The 18795-nt window shown below is 53.6% G+C and overlaps 1 protein-coding gene across 3 annotated transcripts in view; it reads right to left on the bottom strand.

The window, feature by feature from the left end:
- ATP2A3 (ATPase sarcoplasmic/endoplasmic reticulum Ca2+ transporting 3) overlaps positions 1–18795 on the bottom strand; it is a 52243-nt gene that overhangs the window by 20015 nt on the left and 13433 nt on the right. For all 3 annotated transcript variants that reach the window (XM_082294565.1, XM_082294566.1, XM_082294567.1), the window contains exons 2-9: positions 13156–13173; positions 12639–12721; positions 11369–11473; positions 10496–10634; positions 7765–7845; positions 7287–7372; positions 6291–6755; positions 346–434 (exon numbers count right to left, since the gene is read on the bottom strand). In XM_082294565.1, the coding sequence (XP_082150691.1) occupies positions 346–434; positions 6291–6755; positions 7287–7372; positions 7765–7845; positions 10496–10634; positions 11369–11473; positions 12639–12721; positions 13156–13173 (1066 nt within the window). The remainder of the gene's footprint in view (positions 1–345; positions 435–6290; positions 6756–7286; positions 7373–7764; positions 7846–10495; positions 10635–11368; positions 11474–12638; positions 12722–13155; positions 13174–18795) is intronic.

Here is an 18795-nt window from a genome sequence, read left to right as displayed (position 1 = left end):
AGCCCCTCTGCTGAGCAGTGGGAAGGCAGAGCCAGGGTGAGCACCACCCAAACCAAGTGGGGCAGGAGCTGGATGTGAGGGACAGTGACACAACTGCCCTGGTCCCCACGACCAGCAGAGTACAGTCAATCACCCAACACTTGCAAGCCCAGCGTGGCCAAAAGACAGTGCACAGCGGGTATCCCCATGGACAGGGTTGCAAACAGCCTCAGAAAACTCCTTTCTCCCCAGCTCATGGGGACCCCCGGCCGTGGCCATGAACCCGACCCTCCCACCTTCCCCCAGCTGTGCTGCCAGCCCAGGGCCACCCTGTGTCTCTGTGAAGGGGGCGGGACCCTCACTCACATCTGTCCCTCGGGGGCGTAGGTGGAGCCGGTGATGCTGAACTCGTGCAGGCTGCACTGGGTGCCCTCCACCTTCTCCATGATGAACATCTGCCAGGGGGAGAGGTGGAAACGAGCATTAGACAGCAAATTTTTGGTACAACCCTCGTGCCCAGCATCTGGTACTGTCCCAGTGATAGCCCTGCTGGCACCAGGCTCAGCCCCCTCCCTGCTCAACCACCACTCCTGGCTGTCCCCAAACCCTTCCAGCTCTCCCCTGCCTTATTCATGTTCACCTCCTCCAGCTCTTTCTTTCCCTAGGGGAGGAGAGACACCGAGCCTGTTCCTAAGAAGGTGCCTGTGTTTTTCTTGGAGCAGAGAAGGAGCTGGGTCAAGGCTTCCACTCCTGCCCTGGCTGCCCTGGAAAGCCTCTGAAGGGCAGGATCAGAGCAGCTGCCTCTGCCACCCCTTCCCAGCCAGCTCAGGCACCAGCCTTGTGCCTTACTGGGATCACAGCTCAGCTCATTAATAAAGCCCCAGTGAGCCATTAAAGTCCCCCACACTCTATTTTTAGCGATTTTTGCCTTTCAAAATCCTTCTAGATTCTCTTTTGCTGCTATAATGAGACGAATCCTTCAAATTCTAAAATAAAATAAAAATTCCCCTCTCCCTAAGCTCTCCCAGCCTCCCCTTGTCCCCTCCCAGCATAGCCCACCTTTGAGGGCAGCATCCCCTAGGAACAAGAGCAGGGCCTGACCCCAGCCAAGGAGACAGTTCAGAGATGCCCATTTCTGCTTACTTGTTATTTATGACCCATACTGAAGGCAAAAAGCAACATAATAAATAAATAAATAAATAAATAAATAAATAATGTTTGTTTGGCAAATGCCTTTTCCTGGCTGCAGGGAGAAGCCAGGATGGAATTTGGCTGCAGGGAAGTGCTGCTCCCCTCAGCTCCATGAACTTGCTGAGTGCCTCCAGAAAGCAGGTGCAGGGAAAACTGTCCCCCTCCAACCTGTCTCAAAATAATTGGTTTTTCTCTATTTATTTTCCTCTGGTTATTTGAGTTGTTCCCCAGGAGAGGGAAGCAACAGATGCTGGAGAAATCAGGAGGCATCACTCAGCACCAGAGATGCAACAGCTCCGGGTACCACCCACTTCTCTGCCTTCCACGTTTCCTCTGGCAACAAACAGAGGTTAATTTGCTGTTGTTATTAATTACTGTTAATAATACAAGGAAACCTCGTCAGTGCAGCCACGTTGGCAGGTGTGAGCCTGCCCCACACAGAAGGTGTCCCAAGGTATGAGCTTAGGGCCAAGCCAGGCAATAAAGGGCACGTTCAGGGGAGCACACTCACGGCATGTCTAGCACCAGGACACCTCGGTGGGTTTTCTCACCTCCCTATTTTACAGGTTTAGGCAAATCAAAGGAGCAGCTTCAAAGCATACACCTCCTATGTGAGTAATTCTGAGCCCAAAACAACCTTGCCATGGCTTCCCAGCTTCCCAGCTATTTGCAGATATCCTGTTTATTGGGCTAATGCCCTCAGCTCCTTTCCCAGGGCCCATCCTGGAGGCCCATCAGCATTCCTGACAGGTTTTGAAGAAAGTAATGAGCCAAAGGGCTGCAGAAGAGATGTCCCAGGTCCTCTGGAGTCACTGGGCTCAGTGGGTGTAAACTCAATAAAGAAACCAAACACATCCTATCTCCTTTGGTGACAACACCCCCAGAGACAGACCCAGAACATGAGGTGAGGCACCCAGTCTGAGACAACATCAAAGGCTAAGCACCCTTCATCTCTTTTTGAGACATCCAATGCCATCGGCCTTGCAGAGAGCCAAATTCTCCCAGCCTCTTCAGAAAATAGACTCCTGAAACACCAACCAGACTCATTTATTAAAAAAGCTGAAAGCACCCACCCCAGCCACTGATGGTTTTGCCTGATATGGGTCTGTTTGTTTTCAAATGCTCATGGCTACAAAACAATTATTACTTTCACAATAGCGTCCGTCTTATTAAAAAAGGGAAAAGGGAAATAAAAAAAAACATTCCAAGCCCTTTATTTTTCCATGCCTTTTAAAAAAAGGTGCTACATAACCCACAGCAACCAGAGGTTATATCAAATTTCCTGCTGCTCCCAGCTTGCGTGACTGGCCGAGCATGGGGGTGGCCGGGGCACTGCAGAGGGGTTTGCAGGGCTTCTGTGTGAACAGAGAATCACTGAATGATTTGGGTTGGAAGGGACCTTAAAGCTCATCTTGTTCCACCCCCTGCCATGGGCAGGGACACCTTGCACTGTCCCAGGCTGCTCCAAGCCCTGACCAGTCTTGGACACTTCCAGGGATGGGGCAGCCACGGCTTCTCTGGGCACCCTGTGCCAGCCCCTCACCACCCTCAGAGGGAAGAATTTCTTCCTCATATCTAATCTAAATCTCTCCTCCTTCAGTGTGAGGCCATGCCCCCTTGTCCTGTTGCTCCAGGCCCCTGTCCAAAGTCCCTCTCCAGTTCTGTTGAAGCCCCTTTAGGCACTGGAAGGGGCTCTAGGGTCTTCCCGGAGCCTTCTCTTCTCCAGGCTGAGCAACCCCAGCTCTCTCAGCCTGTCGATGTCTCGGCAGATTTCCAGGCTGAGAAATGGGCAGGTTTGTGGGCAGTGGAAAGAGTCCAGAGGAAATAGCTGTGTCTTAAGCCGCTAAGAGGAGAGGCAAAGTTTCAATCACAAAAATAACATAAAAAATAACAGGAGCAATAGAAGGAGGTGGGAAAGGTGTGGGTGCAGCTCAGGTGGGGGCTGCTGACAAGTCAGGCTCACAGAGGGGCTGCCCAACCTCTTGTACTGCACAGTGAACAGCAGCTCCAGCACCCAGCCAGGGGAATGCAGCCAGCAGCACCCCAGGGCTGCCCCCTGCCCTGACCCTTTTAAAGCCATGCCAGTGATTTGGGGTTTTAGTGCAACAGAGAGGCTGGAAGAAAATGTTACTACATGCTCATGAAGAGTGCAGCCTTCTCCCAAAGGGTTCCAGCATCACTCCTCCTCCCATGTCCCATTGATCCTGCCTGGCCCTGGTGCTGTATCACGGCTGGATGCTGCTGGTGAGTATTTGTAGGGAGCAAAGGGCACGCGTGGATGCACCATCCCTGGAGCAGCACATGGCAGCAGCTGTGGGCTCGTGGGGAAGACAGGTGTGAAGGATTCATCTCCACTATTCTGTATTTTCTGTAGTGTCTTTAAAGGAACTACTCATCGAGAGGCAGACAAGGCAGGATTGCTGTGTGGAATTGTAAGAGCTGTAATCATCAGTCACTGTTCCATCAATCAACCCATGGATCAGCATCATTTTCCTCCTGCACTGGAAGCAGCTGAGCCAACAGGCACCCACTGGCAACTGGCACAGCCCCTGGGGACCCCCAGCCAGGTCTCCCAGTAATCAGTGACAGGTTTAGACAGACAACAGTGCTGAGGCAAACAGTGTCCTGGAGACTGCAAAGCAAACATTGCCCGCACAACTCCTGGGACCAGGAGTTTGCACGTCCAGGCTTTGCTACAAGCTTTGTAGAAAATAAACCCCTTTCTGCTCCTGTTCCCCAAAACACCAGCAGCCATCTCAAGGACAGCCAAATATCACCAACCTCCTCCTCCCAGACACGGGGTGCCAGCATCTTTTCCCCCCCAAGCCCACATCTCCACTTTGGGTCCTGACTTTCAAATGCCACCTTCCTGGAAAGTGAAGGTAGGATGCATAAAAGGGTGCTGCAAGTTTTAGGAGAGTGATTTAAACATGAGAGCAGAGAGAGCAGTGATGCTTCTATGTCCCTTCTCCTCCTGCCAGGCTCCCGTTGCTCCATGGTTATTTAATGGTTGGGAGAAGGCTGTTCCTGGTTCCTCCATGCCCTGGGCTGGGGGAGATGGTGATCTCAGAGAGCCCCAGCTGACCATAGAGTGACACGAACCACAGGTTTACTCTGATTTACTAAGTGGGTTTGTGGCTTTGTTACTGTAACCTTGAGTGGACTTGAGGTAAGAGCAAAAGCACCAAAGTCTCAGCCATCCTGGGTGGACAAGGTCCCCAGCACAAAGCACCTCATTTTGGGGGGCTTTAGGGGGCACAGCTCCACCCCTGCTGACCACCTGGGGTCGATGTGTGTCCTGCTGTGCTGACCCAGACACCACCCTGGCCACGAGACCCCAGCACTGGGTGGGACCCAGAGACACGGCACAGCCCTTAAAAACCCAGCTGAGGGTTTGAAACCAGACCTGAAGCCCTGCAAGAGCCACTTCACAGCTTGACAGACCCGATACCAGCAGTGAGACAGTGAGCAGGCCCCGCTCAGCAGCACGCCCTGCAGCCGAGCAGCTGCGCTCACCCAATTAATGGGCAAGTTAATGAAATCACACTCAATTAATACTTTTTCCCAGGTTATTGATAGGCTTGTCTGGCTGTTTGCTCCCATGGCTGAGCTGGCTGTTTGGCACAGGAGCATGTCCCAGACACGCCTACGGCTGCCCAGCACAAATATTGACGCACCTGCCGCTCACAGGGCCCCGTCCTGGCCACGTCAGCACGGGAATCCCTGTCCATTAAACATTAACACCCCTGGCTCTGCGTCCTGGGGCCAGCCCTGCTCCCAGTATCGTGCCCTGGGAGCCAGGATCCAGCTAAGTGAATAAACAGATATTGGAATGGGGCTGTGGGGAGATGGGCTGGAGGATACTTTGACTTTTTCACTGAATTTTTTTTTTTTTTTTTTTTTTTGCAAAGTTGCTGAGTTCATTCTGCAAATGACAGCTGATGCCAAAACTCTTGTATGCCACTGCCCCACTGTGTCGCTCTCCCTGCCTCAGTATCACCATCCTGGCTCTCCTGACTGTGCCACACTGCAGGGGATGGTGGCACTTCTTTCCAAGTTCAAGGAACAGACCCTCCAGTAGGAAGTGGTTTGGGAAGGCATGGTCACTCCTCCTTCTTCTCCTGCAATGTGCACAGCTCAGGAGACCCCAAGCACTGGGGTCACCCTGTCCTTGCTTTGCTGCATCACTGGCTCTGAAAATGGGGCTGGTGGGAAGCTCCTCGTCATGCGAGACATGGGCACTTTGGTCCTGCTTTGTTCAGGCCCTGTCTTGTTCTGTATCATTTACAGGGCAGAAATACCAGACATTTCCAGTCATCTGCAGTTTGTGCTGAGCTAACCAGTGGCCAAAGCCTGTGGCCAGTTTGCAGCACTGTCCCAGCTTCCCACCACCCTATCTGTGTGTCAGAGAGGAGGGACGTTGGCCAGGTCCTTTTTTTCCCACAGCAACACATTTTCCAAGGTTCTCCTATAAAACAACACGCCAAAGCCATGTAAAAAGCTTTCCCAACACTCATGGATTAATGGGGAAACTGAGAAGTACTCAGCTGGTCCAGGCTTTCCTAACAAGTCACCTCTCCACATGGTCAGGCTTGTGGGAGCAAAACTCTCTGGTAGATGAGGAACATTCAAACTCTTCACCAAACCACCCCAGGGCTCCCTCCATCAGAAATGCTTTTCACGGGTCCAGGCTTTGTAATTTTGCATGGTCCAGGATTTCTCACTGGTTTGGTTAAAAACAGGGGGGAAAGAGCAAGAGAGCAGAGGAGCCTGATTGCATCAGCATTTCCAGGAGCTCTATATCAATGTCACATCCCAGCAGGAAGAAACATCCCCTGGAAAGTGACCCCTGAAACGAGACTGCAACACAGCACCTCCACAATGGTGTGCTGATAAAATTGAGTTTTCTAATTACCCCCAAGCCAAGAGAAGCCCTGATCCTTATTGACCCTGTCCAGGGGAACCTCGGGGCTTCCTATAACCCCTCTTCCCTGCTCACACCCCCACATTCCTAACATGACACAACTGTGGTGAGGACACACAGACCCCAGCACCACAGGATGGGGTGCTCTTAAGCATCCCCCTTGCACCTCCAGACCCCAAGCCCAGCCGGCTCTCACCCGGCACACGGACATCTGGTTGGTGGTGAGGGTGCCGGTCTTGTCGGAGCAGATGACGGAGGTGCAGCCCAGGGTCTCCACTGAGGGCAGGCTCCGGACAATGGCGTTTTTCTTGGCCATGCGGCGCGTGCCCAGGGCCAGGCAGGTGGTGATGACGGCCGGGAGGCCCTCGGGAATGGCGGCCACCGCCAGCGCCACCGAAATCTTGAAATAGTAAATGGCCCCCCGAAACCAGGAGCCGCCGTGCACGGGGTCGCTGAAGTGGCTGATGTTGATGACCCAGACGGCGATGCACACCAGGAAGATCACTTTGGAGAGCTGCTGGCTGAACTCATCCAGCTTCTGCTGCAAGGGGGTCTTCTCGGGCTCCGTCTCCACCATCTGGTTTCGGATCTTTCCGATCTCGGTGTACACCCCTGTCGCAATAACGATCCCTACGGCCTTCCCAGCTGCAATGTTGGTGCCCTGGGAGGGGAGGAAAGGGGCAGAGTGGACATGTGAGCATGAAACCTCTTGGTTTGAGCAGGGAAATGGATTGCTTGTTGTGAAAGGAGAACATGAGATCTTGGTTAAGAGGAAAATGGGACATCCTGGGTTTTTATATAAACCCACCCTAAGGAGCAGGAGAGCCCTTCCTGAGAGCTGTAGCCCCTTGAGGACTTGACTTCTGCCTGAGAAGAGCATGAGAAAGGAGGAAACCCAAATTTGCAACAGCTCCAGGCTCAACCACAAACTTCTTCCCCATCCATAATGCATTCTACATGATGGAAAAAAAAGTGCTCTGAGATTGCCCAAGGTATTTAAAGGCCTTATGTGCCACAGCCCAAATGAAATCCAAATGAAGCAGGTTCTTATTTTTATGGATTTGGAGCTCTTTTTTATGGATTCAGGTCTTATGCATGCACTCCCTTTCTTTGCTCAGAGATCTCCCACATCCACCAGCCTCTGCACTTTGGAAAACCACAGGAGAGGTGGAGACAGGTGGAAGGGACTTACGGAGAAAAGCATGTTCTTCTTGTCCTGGTTGACAGCCCGGGGATCAGGGATGGGGTCAGCATGTTTGATCACCGACACAGACTCTCCTGCCAAGACAAGAGGGGAGAGATGGACTACCCATGTTCCCTCTCCAGCCTCAGCTTATTACTGTCCCTGCATCACACACCCCACAGTGCTCTAGAGCAGCACTTTGCCACTAAACTATCCAAACCAAACATCCACCATGGAGATGTCAAACCCCACACGTCACACAGGAAAGCCTCAGGCTTGTGTTCTGCAGGAGGGATACCCAAGCACCGGACACATCTCACCTATTCTGTGACTTTGAAGACCCAGGAAGATCCAAGCATCATCTAAATCTTGCTCTCCCACCCATTTCCCACCCCAGCAAAGCACTTATCCTGGCATCAGTTCCAAAATTTGCCTCCATGAAGATGGCAGAAGGAAGCTGCCCCTGCTCCGTGAGGCCCACACGCACCTGTGAGGATGGACTGGTCGACCCGCAGGGTGGTGGAGCGGATTTCGATGATCCGGATGTCTGCTGGCACCTTGTCACCAACTGCAAGGACAAGAGCAGAGCAGCTCTGTCAGGGGGGACTGGCAGTGCCCAACACCCCAAGCTGACACCAACCATGTGCAGATGCACAGCAGCACCCAGCCTGGAGCAATGAGGGGTCCAGCCCCTGGCAAAGAGCCCTGCACTGGGATACCTCATTTCTGCATTTAAAGCTTTGTTAAAGCTTAATTTTGTCTGTCTATAATTTACAAGTCTGCCCCCAGCCAAACCCTGGTGGTGTCCTGCCTGCTGTGCTCATCCCCTTCCCCACCACGTCCCTGTCTCTCCTCTTCCCTGCAAACTCCCTCTGCACCCCCATCTTGCCTCTTTCCTGCAAGAAAAACCAAAACATCCCCACGTTGGAGCAGTCCAAGCTTCCTAATGCCCGTCTTGACCCTGCTTCAGGTTTCTCTGGGCTGACTGGAGGCTGTTGACAGTGGAAAATCTTCTGTGTCCAAGACAAACAACCATCCCTGGCTCTCCTGGTATGGCACAGTGGGCACAGGTGAAAGCTGCCCATCCACTGCCAGCCACTCAACACCACCCTCCAAGGCACTAGGGCTTCTTTAAAACAAACCATTTAAAGCTGCTTTTCCTGCTGGGTTTCTTCCTCCTGGCTCTTCCTCCTGCTCCCTTATCAGCTGGACACAACCACGCTCCGACGCTTCGGAAATATTGAGGCCGAGGGAGCCCTGGCTCCCAGCCCTTCCCAGCCCTTACACAACACTGCTGGCCTGGCTGCTAACGATGCTCTCAAATCCCAGACTGTAACGAGGGCTTCCTCCCAGGGCTCATAAACCCCCCCAGCGCAGCGGGAGGGGGCTGGCGCCGCTCCACCACCCAGCCAGTTATTCCAACTGCAGATCCCAGCACTCCAGGATGCAGCAGCAATATCTGCCATCCAGCCACACCTCCCCTGCTCCCTGTCACACCTGTCTGGGGGACACTGAGCTGGGGGGTGCCAGCACAGACCTCCCCAAAACATCCACTTCATGCACAGACTCTGCATCTGTTCAAGGGGGCTGGAGCATCTTAGAGGGAGCAAAGAGCTCCTCTTCCCCCGGGAAAGGCAGGAGGGCTTGCAAACAAGAGCTAAACCTGCACAGAAAGACTCTTGCAGCAACCAGGGACAGAAAGAGCCCTGGTGCCACAGGGGTGGCACTTGCTCCAGGGTACACAGTGCCTTATTATCCCAGGGCACAGGACAGACCTGGCCCCGCCATTAGCCAGGTACTGAACACGTGCTGATTCCCCCAGCACCAAAGTCTGCCAAGGGAAAGAGAGGAAAACAGGAGGACACTGCCCGAGCACCACAGGGGTCACAGCAACTGCTGGAGCTCCAGAAGAGATGCTCTGCCTGCACTTTTTGGGAAAGGCAAAAGCTGCCTGCACCAGGACTCACCTCCACGACCTTGTCACAAACGGGCAAAACTCAGCTGGGTTTAAGCAGCCTGCCAACTTCCAACCACCCTCCCTCCTTGCCTCAGTGCAACAGGTTTCCTGCTCCCTGCTGCCAAATTTATTGCATTTGCACATGCAAACAGCAGCTAGTCCCTCCTGCCTGTGTTGTCACACTGTCCCCAGGGCATCACCTGGATGTCCACCGCAGGTTCAAAGCTTTTCCTCCTGGTGTGCTTTCCTACCAGGCGCCTGACAGCACCCTCACCACTTTCCATAAGCTCCTAAACCCACAATTTGCTAATAATTTGCAAACCCCTCCAGAGAGCTCAGCTCTTTCCATTCCAGTCACAGCGCTGATTGTGCCATTAAAAAGTAATATCGGGCTGCTGATGGGCAGGCAGTATGCACTCAATTTGGGGAAAGATGGCAGAATTTTATTAATAATTCATTAATTTAATTAAAGGCCAGGTCAGCAGCCGGACTGCATTGTCAGAGCTGGTTTGGGAGCGCCGCCAGCTTGCCCAGCTGAGGATCTGGCTGGCTTGATCCTCCCTGCATTATTTTTATGTTCATCTTCCAGCTGAAGCCCAACTGGAAGACATAAATAACAACGAGCTGGCTGGGCACGGGAGGTATTGCAGCATGTTTCCACCAGCAGGGCCACGAGGAGGAAAGGAGAGGATTAGTTTTGTGGCTCTGGGGGTTTATGGCATCATTTAAGGAGCAAACAAAATGGAATAATTGGAATGCATCCTCCTCAGCTCTGCTGGGGCAGGCAGCAGACCCCCAGGCATGCTCTGCTGAATGCACAGCCCCAACAGAAGGGCTGGGGGGTAAAACTCACCCAGAAGCAAAAGCACCCTGCAGCTGGTCCCCTCTGGCTCTCACCCTCCCTGGATAACCAGCCGCAATTCCCAGGGAAGCCTTCCCACACAGGCTGCCTGCAGCAGCACCCAGCACCAGCCCTTCACCCACGCCTCATCCAGGGATGCACGTGGGAGAGCCACTTCCAGAGAGAGGGAATCTTGGTGAAAGTTAAAAGTTCTTCTAGTTCTTCCAGAAAAAGGGGAAACCCTCCTGAGACACAGAACCTGCCTCAGAAATGGATACTTTTTTCTCTTTTCTGCTGTTGCCCTCTACTGCCTGATGCTCACGTGAAGCCTTGGCAGGGTGAAGAGCCTCAGCTTTGGGGCACCCCCAGCCAGTTCCACCTCCCCATCCGACCCCATGCCCTGGGGTGATGGCACCCTACCTGCCACCTCCACGATGTCCCCCGGGACGATGTCGCGGGCGCGGATGCGCTGCACCCCGCTGCGGTCGGCGCGAATCACCTTCCCCATCTCGGGCTCGTACTCCTTCAAGGCCTCGATGGCACTCTCAGCATTTCTCTCCTGCAAGCAGACAGGAGCAGAGCTGCTGGTGCTGGAGCTGCTGGTGCCAGCAGGCTCCTTCCCCACCCACTGCAAAGACGGGAAAACCCAAACCCCAGCCCTGGCTTTGGAATCCATTGACACCATGGATGGAACAAGCAGCACGTCTTCTTCAGCGTCTGCAAAATGATTCCTGCTGGTTTAAACCACGCCAGATCGTGGACATTGCCTGGACCTTTGGGGTTGATCATCTCATTCTTGGTATGGGAAGCAGCATATCCCAACCAGCTGTATTTTTCCCCATCCAGCAACCCCACCTGAAGCTGCAGATAAATAAATGGCCTGATAATGAATAGATACAAAAGAGGAGCATCACTGGCTGAGGTGTTTACTCATCCCCCAGGAGGGACAGAGTGAGGAGAGGGACAGCAGCCACTGTGGCTGTCTGGTGGACAGGGCAAAGAGCTTCCCTTGGAAAATGCATTTGGCCCTGGCCAGGAGACAAGCAGTTTTTGCCTGTATAACTACAAAATAAGCTCCAACCTGCAAAAATTGCCAAAGAAGGACTGAAGGAACGAGCCAAGAGGCAGCCAGCGACTGAACATCTGTGCAGGGGCATGAGGAAGCACAGCCAACGTGAAAATTGAACCTTTGGGAAATGAGTTACCAAGGGCATGAAGCAACCAGGCCTTAAGGTGAAGGATCTCAGCCACATGGAGCAGAGAGCCCAGGGGCAGGCGGGGGCTGTGCCTTACCTGCCACACACCCACCACAGCGTTGGCAATCAGGATCATGATAATGACAATGGGCTCCACAAACGCCGTCGTGGTCTCCTCTCCTTCTTCAAACCAGGCCAGGATCTGGTGGGAAGAGAAAAGAAGGAGCACAGTGTGGTTCAAACAAGAGCAACAACATTTTAAAAAGAATGATGGGAACAAGAGCCAAACAACAGGTGGTGTTTGCTGGAGAGAAAACAACCTGGAGGTGGCCAGAGCCACATGGCTTGGTCCAAGAGTGGAACTGCCATACCCCACTGCTGGAGCCTCCACTCCTCTGCTGGGATAACCTAATGCATTGAACAGGTGGGGCTGGAGCAAACAGCCATTAAATGCCTGGATGAGTGTTTGCACCAGGAAAGCCTCTCTATTTGTGTTTAGTGCACCTGTGGGGAGACCATGGCCATGAACTGATGAGTGGGGAGACCAGGCAGCACTGCAGCCCCAGGCAGCAGGCCAGTGATGCACCACGAGTAATCAGTGTAGTAAGAGCAGCTCTGCAGAGCAGGGACTGACCTTGTGGCTTCTACCACCCTGAGCCCCCTCTCCATCCCACAAAGGCCTCATACCATAGTATGAATGAAGCAAACACACAGATATTTCCACTCCATTTAACTGCTCATCGACCTGTGCTGTGTCAACACAGCAACACCCCTCTGCTCTGTCACAGAGGCACAAGGACCTCTGGCACAGGGCTTCACACCTGCTTTACCTGCATTCACTTCATTGCATGTTGTTTTGGGAATGTACTAAACCCCACAAGGGACCAGCTTTCCCCCTTATCTACCCATGAATCACATCCAAAAGGAAGAGACAGGAGTCTCAGCTTTGCCATCCCTGCCAAACACACTGACTACACTCTAAAAAATCAATCATTCTCCAGCAGCTTGATGGGAAACCTCCTCACGCAGAGTTGCTCCCAAGGCAGACTGTGGGCAAAGCAGAACTGACAGTTCAGCACTGGGGCACTGCAAACCAAGCTCAAATCATCAGCCTGGAACAGCCCCCTGTAAACAGAAAGCAGCCCAGGGAGTTGCTTGATATCACTTTTGGATGGATCAACATTACTGGAAAATCCTCCAATCCCATCTTTAAGCAGATGCAATGATATTGCCATTGTGCCCTAGAAACCACTGCTCTGCTGCTGCATCTCCTTCGTCCCACAGGCACCTGCCCACCCTTCCTCTTTGGATGTCACCTGAGGCCATATGTGCCCCAGAAGGTGCCACCCCAAGCTCCAGGTACTTACAAAGGACAGAAAAGCTGCCATCAAAAGGATGCGGACGAGTAGGTCTTCAAACTGCTCCAGTACCAACTCCCAGAGGGACTTCCCTGGTGGGAAAACATGAAGCCAAGCACAGTCAGTGCTCAAAAAAATCCCAGAGGACAGGTAATTTAGACCACTGAGGCCCTAAGACCCACAGAACCCCATCCCTGCTTGCTTCAGGCCTGCTCCAGTGCCCCTTGGCCATGGGCACTGGTGAGGACATGCAGCATTGCCATGGGGGGTTCTCTCTAAAATGAAATGCTTTCATTTGTGGCACTTCCCTGCTTTTACTGGCTCTGTTTTTAACTACTGGAATCAAATCCTCTGTGTTTCTATTCACAGAGGTAGCCTCCCCATCACAGGGAAGCTCTGCTGTCAGCCCAGCTTTCTCTGGGATTAAAACCAAGATTAAAAGACCCCAAAGATTCGCTCTTCCTTGTCCCCAGCACACTCCACCCAGACTCAAGGCATGTACTGCCACCTCCAGCCCACGACTTACCTTCTTCTGCTGGGAGCTCTGTGGGTTTTCATCAGCAGCCCAGGGAGTGCAATACAGCAAAAAATGATAAAAATAAAAAGATAATTAGTGATTTGGACCCAAACTAGCAATCCCTTCCTTTATGCCCAGCAGTTCACTTAGTACCCCAAAATGCAAATTTTTCTGCACATATTCCCACATCAAGGCAGCTTGTCCTCAAACTTCTCAGTCTAACACCAAGTAAGCAGCCCTGGAAACATCACTTCCCTGCTGCAAGTGGCTCCGGCAGCATTTATTCCTACACTCAGCCTGCCTAAAAAAATACTCCTCAGGAGCTGCCCTCTCCAAATCCAAGACACAGAAGTCCAACCATCCCATAAAATGCCCTGCCAGAAACCCAGTACAGCCCTACTGGGGACTGTAACTTTCAGACCACGTTTCCTGTTAATCTGTTGTACTTTACAGCCTGCAACACTCTAGGAAACAAATCCAAAGCCAACGCTCAGCTGCTCCAAGCTGTCCTCCTGAACCCACCCCAGTGGGAGCAGAGCCTCCATCCACAGTGCTCCCAGCCAAACCCAAGCCCAGTCACCTGCAGAACCTGAGAGAAGCCCAAGGGCTCCCAAACATCCATCACAGCTTCCCCAGGATTCCCACATCCCCAGGAGGTGACCGCTACCTTCGCATGCACCGACGGGTCCTGCTGGACAATGCACAAACCCTGGTACCCTGCAAGGGAATCCTCCTGCTCCTGGGCAGCAAGGGATGTGCTGGCCCTGCTGTGGGCAAGCTGGGTCCAGGACTGTAAGGTCCTGCACCCTGGGAGGGCTCAGGAGTGACCCCCCTGATTCTGGTGGCTCATGGGTGCTTGTCTCCATTTGCACCCATTAGAATCCCAGAGCAGTTTAGGTTGAAGAGGACCTCAAAAACCATCTTGTTCCACCCCCTGCCACGGGCAGGGACACCGTCCCCTGTCCCAGGTTGCTCCAAGCCCCATCCATCCTGGTCTTGAAAAATTCCAGGGATGGGGCAGCCACAACTTCTCGGGGCAACCTGTGCCAGCCCCTCACCACCCTCACAGGGAAGAATTTCTTCCAAATGTCCCATCCATCCCTGCCCTCTGGCAGTGGGAAGCCATTCCTCTTGTCCTGTCACTCCATCCCTTGTCCAAAGCCCCTCTCCAGCTCTCTTGCAACCCTTTTAGGCACTGGAAGGGACTCTAAGGCCTCCCCAGAGCCTTCTCCTCTCCCCAGATCTCTCAGCATATTTCTGCACCCCATGGGGGTGACAAGAGACAGGTGGCAACTCTGGGTTAATGGTTGGACTCAATGAATTTAGAGGTCTTTTCCACCCTTAACAATTCTATGATAAAACAAGATGTTTCTCCAACTCTTTGTGCTTCTGGGAGGGAATAAGGGACCAGATGAGTCCACGAGGAATCAGCCCGAGGCAGACACTGATGCCCCACCACCGTGGCTGTCTCCAAACACCCCCAGCGTGGAGCCCTAAGCGAGAGCAGGAAGTGAAACCTGCTCATCTGTTTTCCATCACCTATTTTCATTCAGAGGAATGAAAAAAAAACCCAAACCAAACCCACCTTCACTAAACCAACTGGTGAAAACAAGAAGCCTGAATGTGTTCATGCTTCAAACTGTACCAGCTCCTCAGTGCTCACAGACACACCCAATACAAGTTTTAAACCCACATTCCCCCTGGGTCAGGCTACTCTGATCCCCTGCCACTGTGAGACACAGACCAGGACATAATACCTATAATTATTTTTATAGCAAAAAAAAAAAATTAATCTTGGAGGACATTTCAAATCGCTCTACAGAGTGTGTCAGAGCAAAGTGGCTCTTGTCCTCTCACAGCCAGCTCCTCTCCACCCCCAGCTTCCTCTCCCCAACCCAAAGAGCCTCCAAAATTAAAAGTAGAAGAGATCTGCTGCTGCTATTTCTGTCCAGACTCCACTTTTAAGGGTGCAAGCGTGCAAGGTAAGAGGGCTAAGGGCAGGCAGATGTCCTGGGGGAGGCAGCTGGGAGTCCCACAGGTCTTGGCTCAGCCGGGGTGCCCAGGGGTGACTTTCCACCCTGAGCAGCCACCCGAAACACCACAGTGCTCTCAGTGCTTCTCCCACACCGTGTTTGCATGCAGACTGGCAGCAGTGCCGTTCACAGAGCTGGGACTTTGCATGAGATCTTGATTAAAGCACGAAAACGGGTTTCTGTGAACTCAGGAAACACGTGCCCTGGGGCAGGCAGCTGAAACACCGCAGTGGCACTGTGACACTGTGCCATCGCTGTCACCAAACCTCAAACGCAGCAATGCTGCTGCAGGCACCTCCCAAAACCCCAATTTTGAGTATGGTGATAACCAAGCAGCTTCCTGCTATCGGTGACTCCTTCCGCCACTGTTCATGTGGCGGCTCAGCACCAAACACCCAGAGACAAAGGGCAGAAAGTCATAAGCCCATATTTTTGGGTCTGAACTGATAAAAACACACTGGAAAATGGGAAGGTTTGGGGCTGGAGCTTCTTCCTGTCACATCCGAAGTCTCACCAGAAATAAGAGGGTTTGCTACTCACCAACACCCGAGTTCAACGTGAGTCAGCCCCATGGCACCAGCAGGGTTGCCGTGTCCCATCCGACTGGGAAACCCGCCACAGGCAGGGAGCCAGCAAAATCCCAAATCTGCCATTCCTTTGGGACAACAGGGTGAGTGCAAACAGGCTGCAATGGAAGCTCCTGGCTGGCACCCGAATATCCCCTTTCTTTGGAGAGTGGCTCAGCACGGAAATCCCACTCTGAGCACGAGCTCCCTGATACAGCCAGAACACAAATGCAGCGACACCATCAAGGGTGGAAAGTGGTAATGGTGGCTCAGGGAATCCCAAAATGGGTCACCCACGTGCACCATAAATACCCAGCTTCCCCCCAGCTGAGCAGTCCCATCACAGGACCTGCAGCTTGTGGACACATTTGCGGCTCCTCTGCTCCTGCTCTTTGGCATCGCAGCTTTCGAGAGCAGAGCCAAGAAAGTGGAGATATCCCAAGGGGCGATGAGAGCCTGGATGTCACAGGGCCATTCCCACCAGCAAAGAGCACCGTCCCCTCTGGGTTAAGGCACCCCCAGTCCCACCACCTCAGAGGGCTTTGCCTTGCAGGGACACATCCACAGCTCCTGGAACTGCTGAGCATTTGCAACTTGCTCTGAGCTTGTTGCATCACGGCGTCTTTCCTCGCTGCGCCATCACGTCATGTGGTGACATTGGCCCATACCAGGCTGCAAAATACCCATACTAGATGCTCTAAGGGCATACAAGGAGCCCGGCCACCCCGGGCAGACGTGGGGCTGGCGTCGGGCTATTTTAGCAGGAGGTTAATCTCCAGCTCCTGCCAACTCAAACAGGGCTGGCAGCCCACGGGCTGGCGCCTGCAACATGGCAGGGCACGGTAATCAGGTGATGAAAAGGTAAATAAACACTGGTGCCACCCACGAGCACAGGCACAGGCGGCTGCCCCGGGGCTCTGTCACAGCTTCCGTGTCCCCGGGGAGACCCGGCCCCGCTTCCCGGCCAAAGCAAACACAAACTGAGACAGGGTGGCGTTGGGGGTGCTTCAAGGAAACATTTGAGTTTCTCCTGCTGTAACAGGAGCAAAAATCCCTGGAGCACATCCCTACAGCAGCTGGTGTTTCTCCATCCTGCACTGAGGTATTGCATCCCACTCTGCTTTGGGGGAAAGTGAGGCACCAGGTGACACTCTCACTGGCCAGCACGTGGCAAAGCAACCCCTGGTGCACATTCAGGTCCAGGGTGCAATCCACAACAGCAAACATCCTGCAGGGTGAACACTGAAATTCCATTCTCCTTCACCATTTCAGGAGCTTCCCTTGGATAAAATCAGATTTCCCTCACGGGTAATACTTCTGCCCCCAAACGATGTGGGAAAAGCATGATGCCCTCTGGGGGAATAATGATGAGCATCACACGCAGGCCCAGCTTTCTTCTCTAAATAACTCAATTCAAGCTGTATTTCTATGTTGTAAACTCATTTGTTTTTTCCTGCCTTTAATATCTTTTCCCATATGCAGGGAAGGGGAAATGGATGCGCAAAAATAAGGGATGCATCCAATTTCTTTGGACTTTGCTGACAAGCAGTAAAATAGTAGTGAAAAGAGTAAGAAAACCCTAAACCAACCCCAGCTGGGAGAGCAGCTCCCGTCCTGTGACATAAAGCAGGAACCCGGGCAGGGCTGCTCTGGGATCCCTCCACCATCCCACAAGACACCAGGCAGGATAAACTGTTATTGTAACTGGCTGCCTTTCCCAGGGCCGGCTGCACGGGAAGGATCCCATCCTGGAGGGACATCTGCTCTGCCTCACCCCCGGTGACAGCCAGCACCGCACACCACCGCCCCCCAAAACTGCTGGATTGCACAACCAGGACAGGCTTTGCCGGGGTGTTTTAACGCACACTCAGCCCATAAATCCCACCCGAGGATGGAGCATGGGGCTGCTCCTCATCCTCGAGGTGAGAAGTGTGAAAACCAGCGTTTGCGAGCTAATCCCGGGTGTTTTAGCGTCATCTGCGATGACAAACACTCAAAGCCTAATGGTGCTAATGCTCCCTGATGCTCCCGGAGGACAAAACACAGTGATCCAAGTGCCTGGCTGAGTATGGCTTAAACTCACCCGCACCACTTCCCTTTTTGCACAGCTCCCTGCCGGAGCTTCCGAGCACCGCTGCATCCCTGGAGCCCGCCCTGCACCTCCCGTCTTGCCGGGACTCTGCCCCTGTGCCAGGGCAGGAGGGGGCTCTGCTCGGAAGGAGCGGCACCCTCAGGGTGCAGCTGAAGGGACTGTGCCCGCTTCAGCTCCCGCCCGGCCTCCCTCACCCTCCGCCCCTGGGAGCTGGAACTGGACCCACATCCCCACGGCTACCACACGCTGCTGCCCCCAGATCGGGGGCAAACACACCCCAAAGCTCACTTAGCCTTTCACCAGAAAAGCCCCAGACGTTAAACCCCAACAGCCAAGCAGCCATCCGAGACCCAGCACGGCAAGGGGCTGCCCCGGGGCACCCCCTTGGCAGAGGGTCACTGACCCCCGACCACCCACGCATGGAAATGCCACCCCTGGGCGGGCACAGCTGCAGCGGGAGCATGTGAGCCCACGGGGCTGCAGCAACCAACATCTCCCTCTGTGCCGAGCCTCTGCGACCCGAGGAACACAGGAACGAACCCTGTGTTAAAAGGCACCTCGTGGGTGCAGGCACAGCATTGGGAGCATAGAATCACGGAATGGTGTGGGTTGGAAGGGAGCTTAGAGACCATCCTGTTCCACCCCCCTGCCATGGTTAGAGACCATCCTGTTGCACCCCCCTGCCATGGTTAGAGACCATCCTGTTCCACTATCCCAGGTTGCTCCAAGCCCCGCCCAACCTGGCCTTGGACACTTCCCGGGATGGGGCATCCATCCCCATCCTTGTGCCCGGTGAACACAGCCAAGCTCTGCTTTGTACCACAGCCTGCTCCCAGAGGATTCAGCCCTTCCCCTGTCCTCCACCACCCCCAAGGAGCTGCTCCCAAAGCCACGGGTGCTCTCCTCCTGTGCCTTCCCCTCCAGAGCGAAAGCAGCGGTGGCTCTGGGTGTGCCGTGG

The sequence above is a fragment of the Coloeus monedula genome, assembly GCF_965178545.1.
Source record: "Coloeus monedula genome assembly, chromosome: 20".
NCBI classification, from domain to species: Eukaryota; Metazoa; Chordata; class Aves; order Passeriformes; family Corvidae; genus Coloeus; species Coloeus monedula.
The sequence above is the reverse complement of the archived record's forward strand: the minus strand, read 5'-3'. Positions and strand labels throughout refer to the sequence as shown.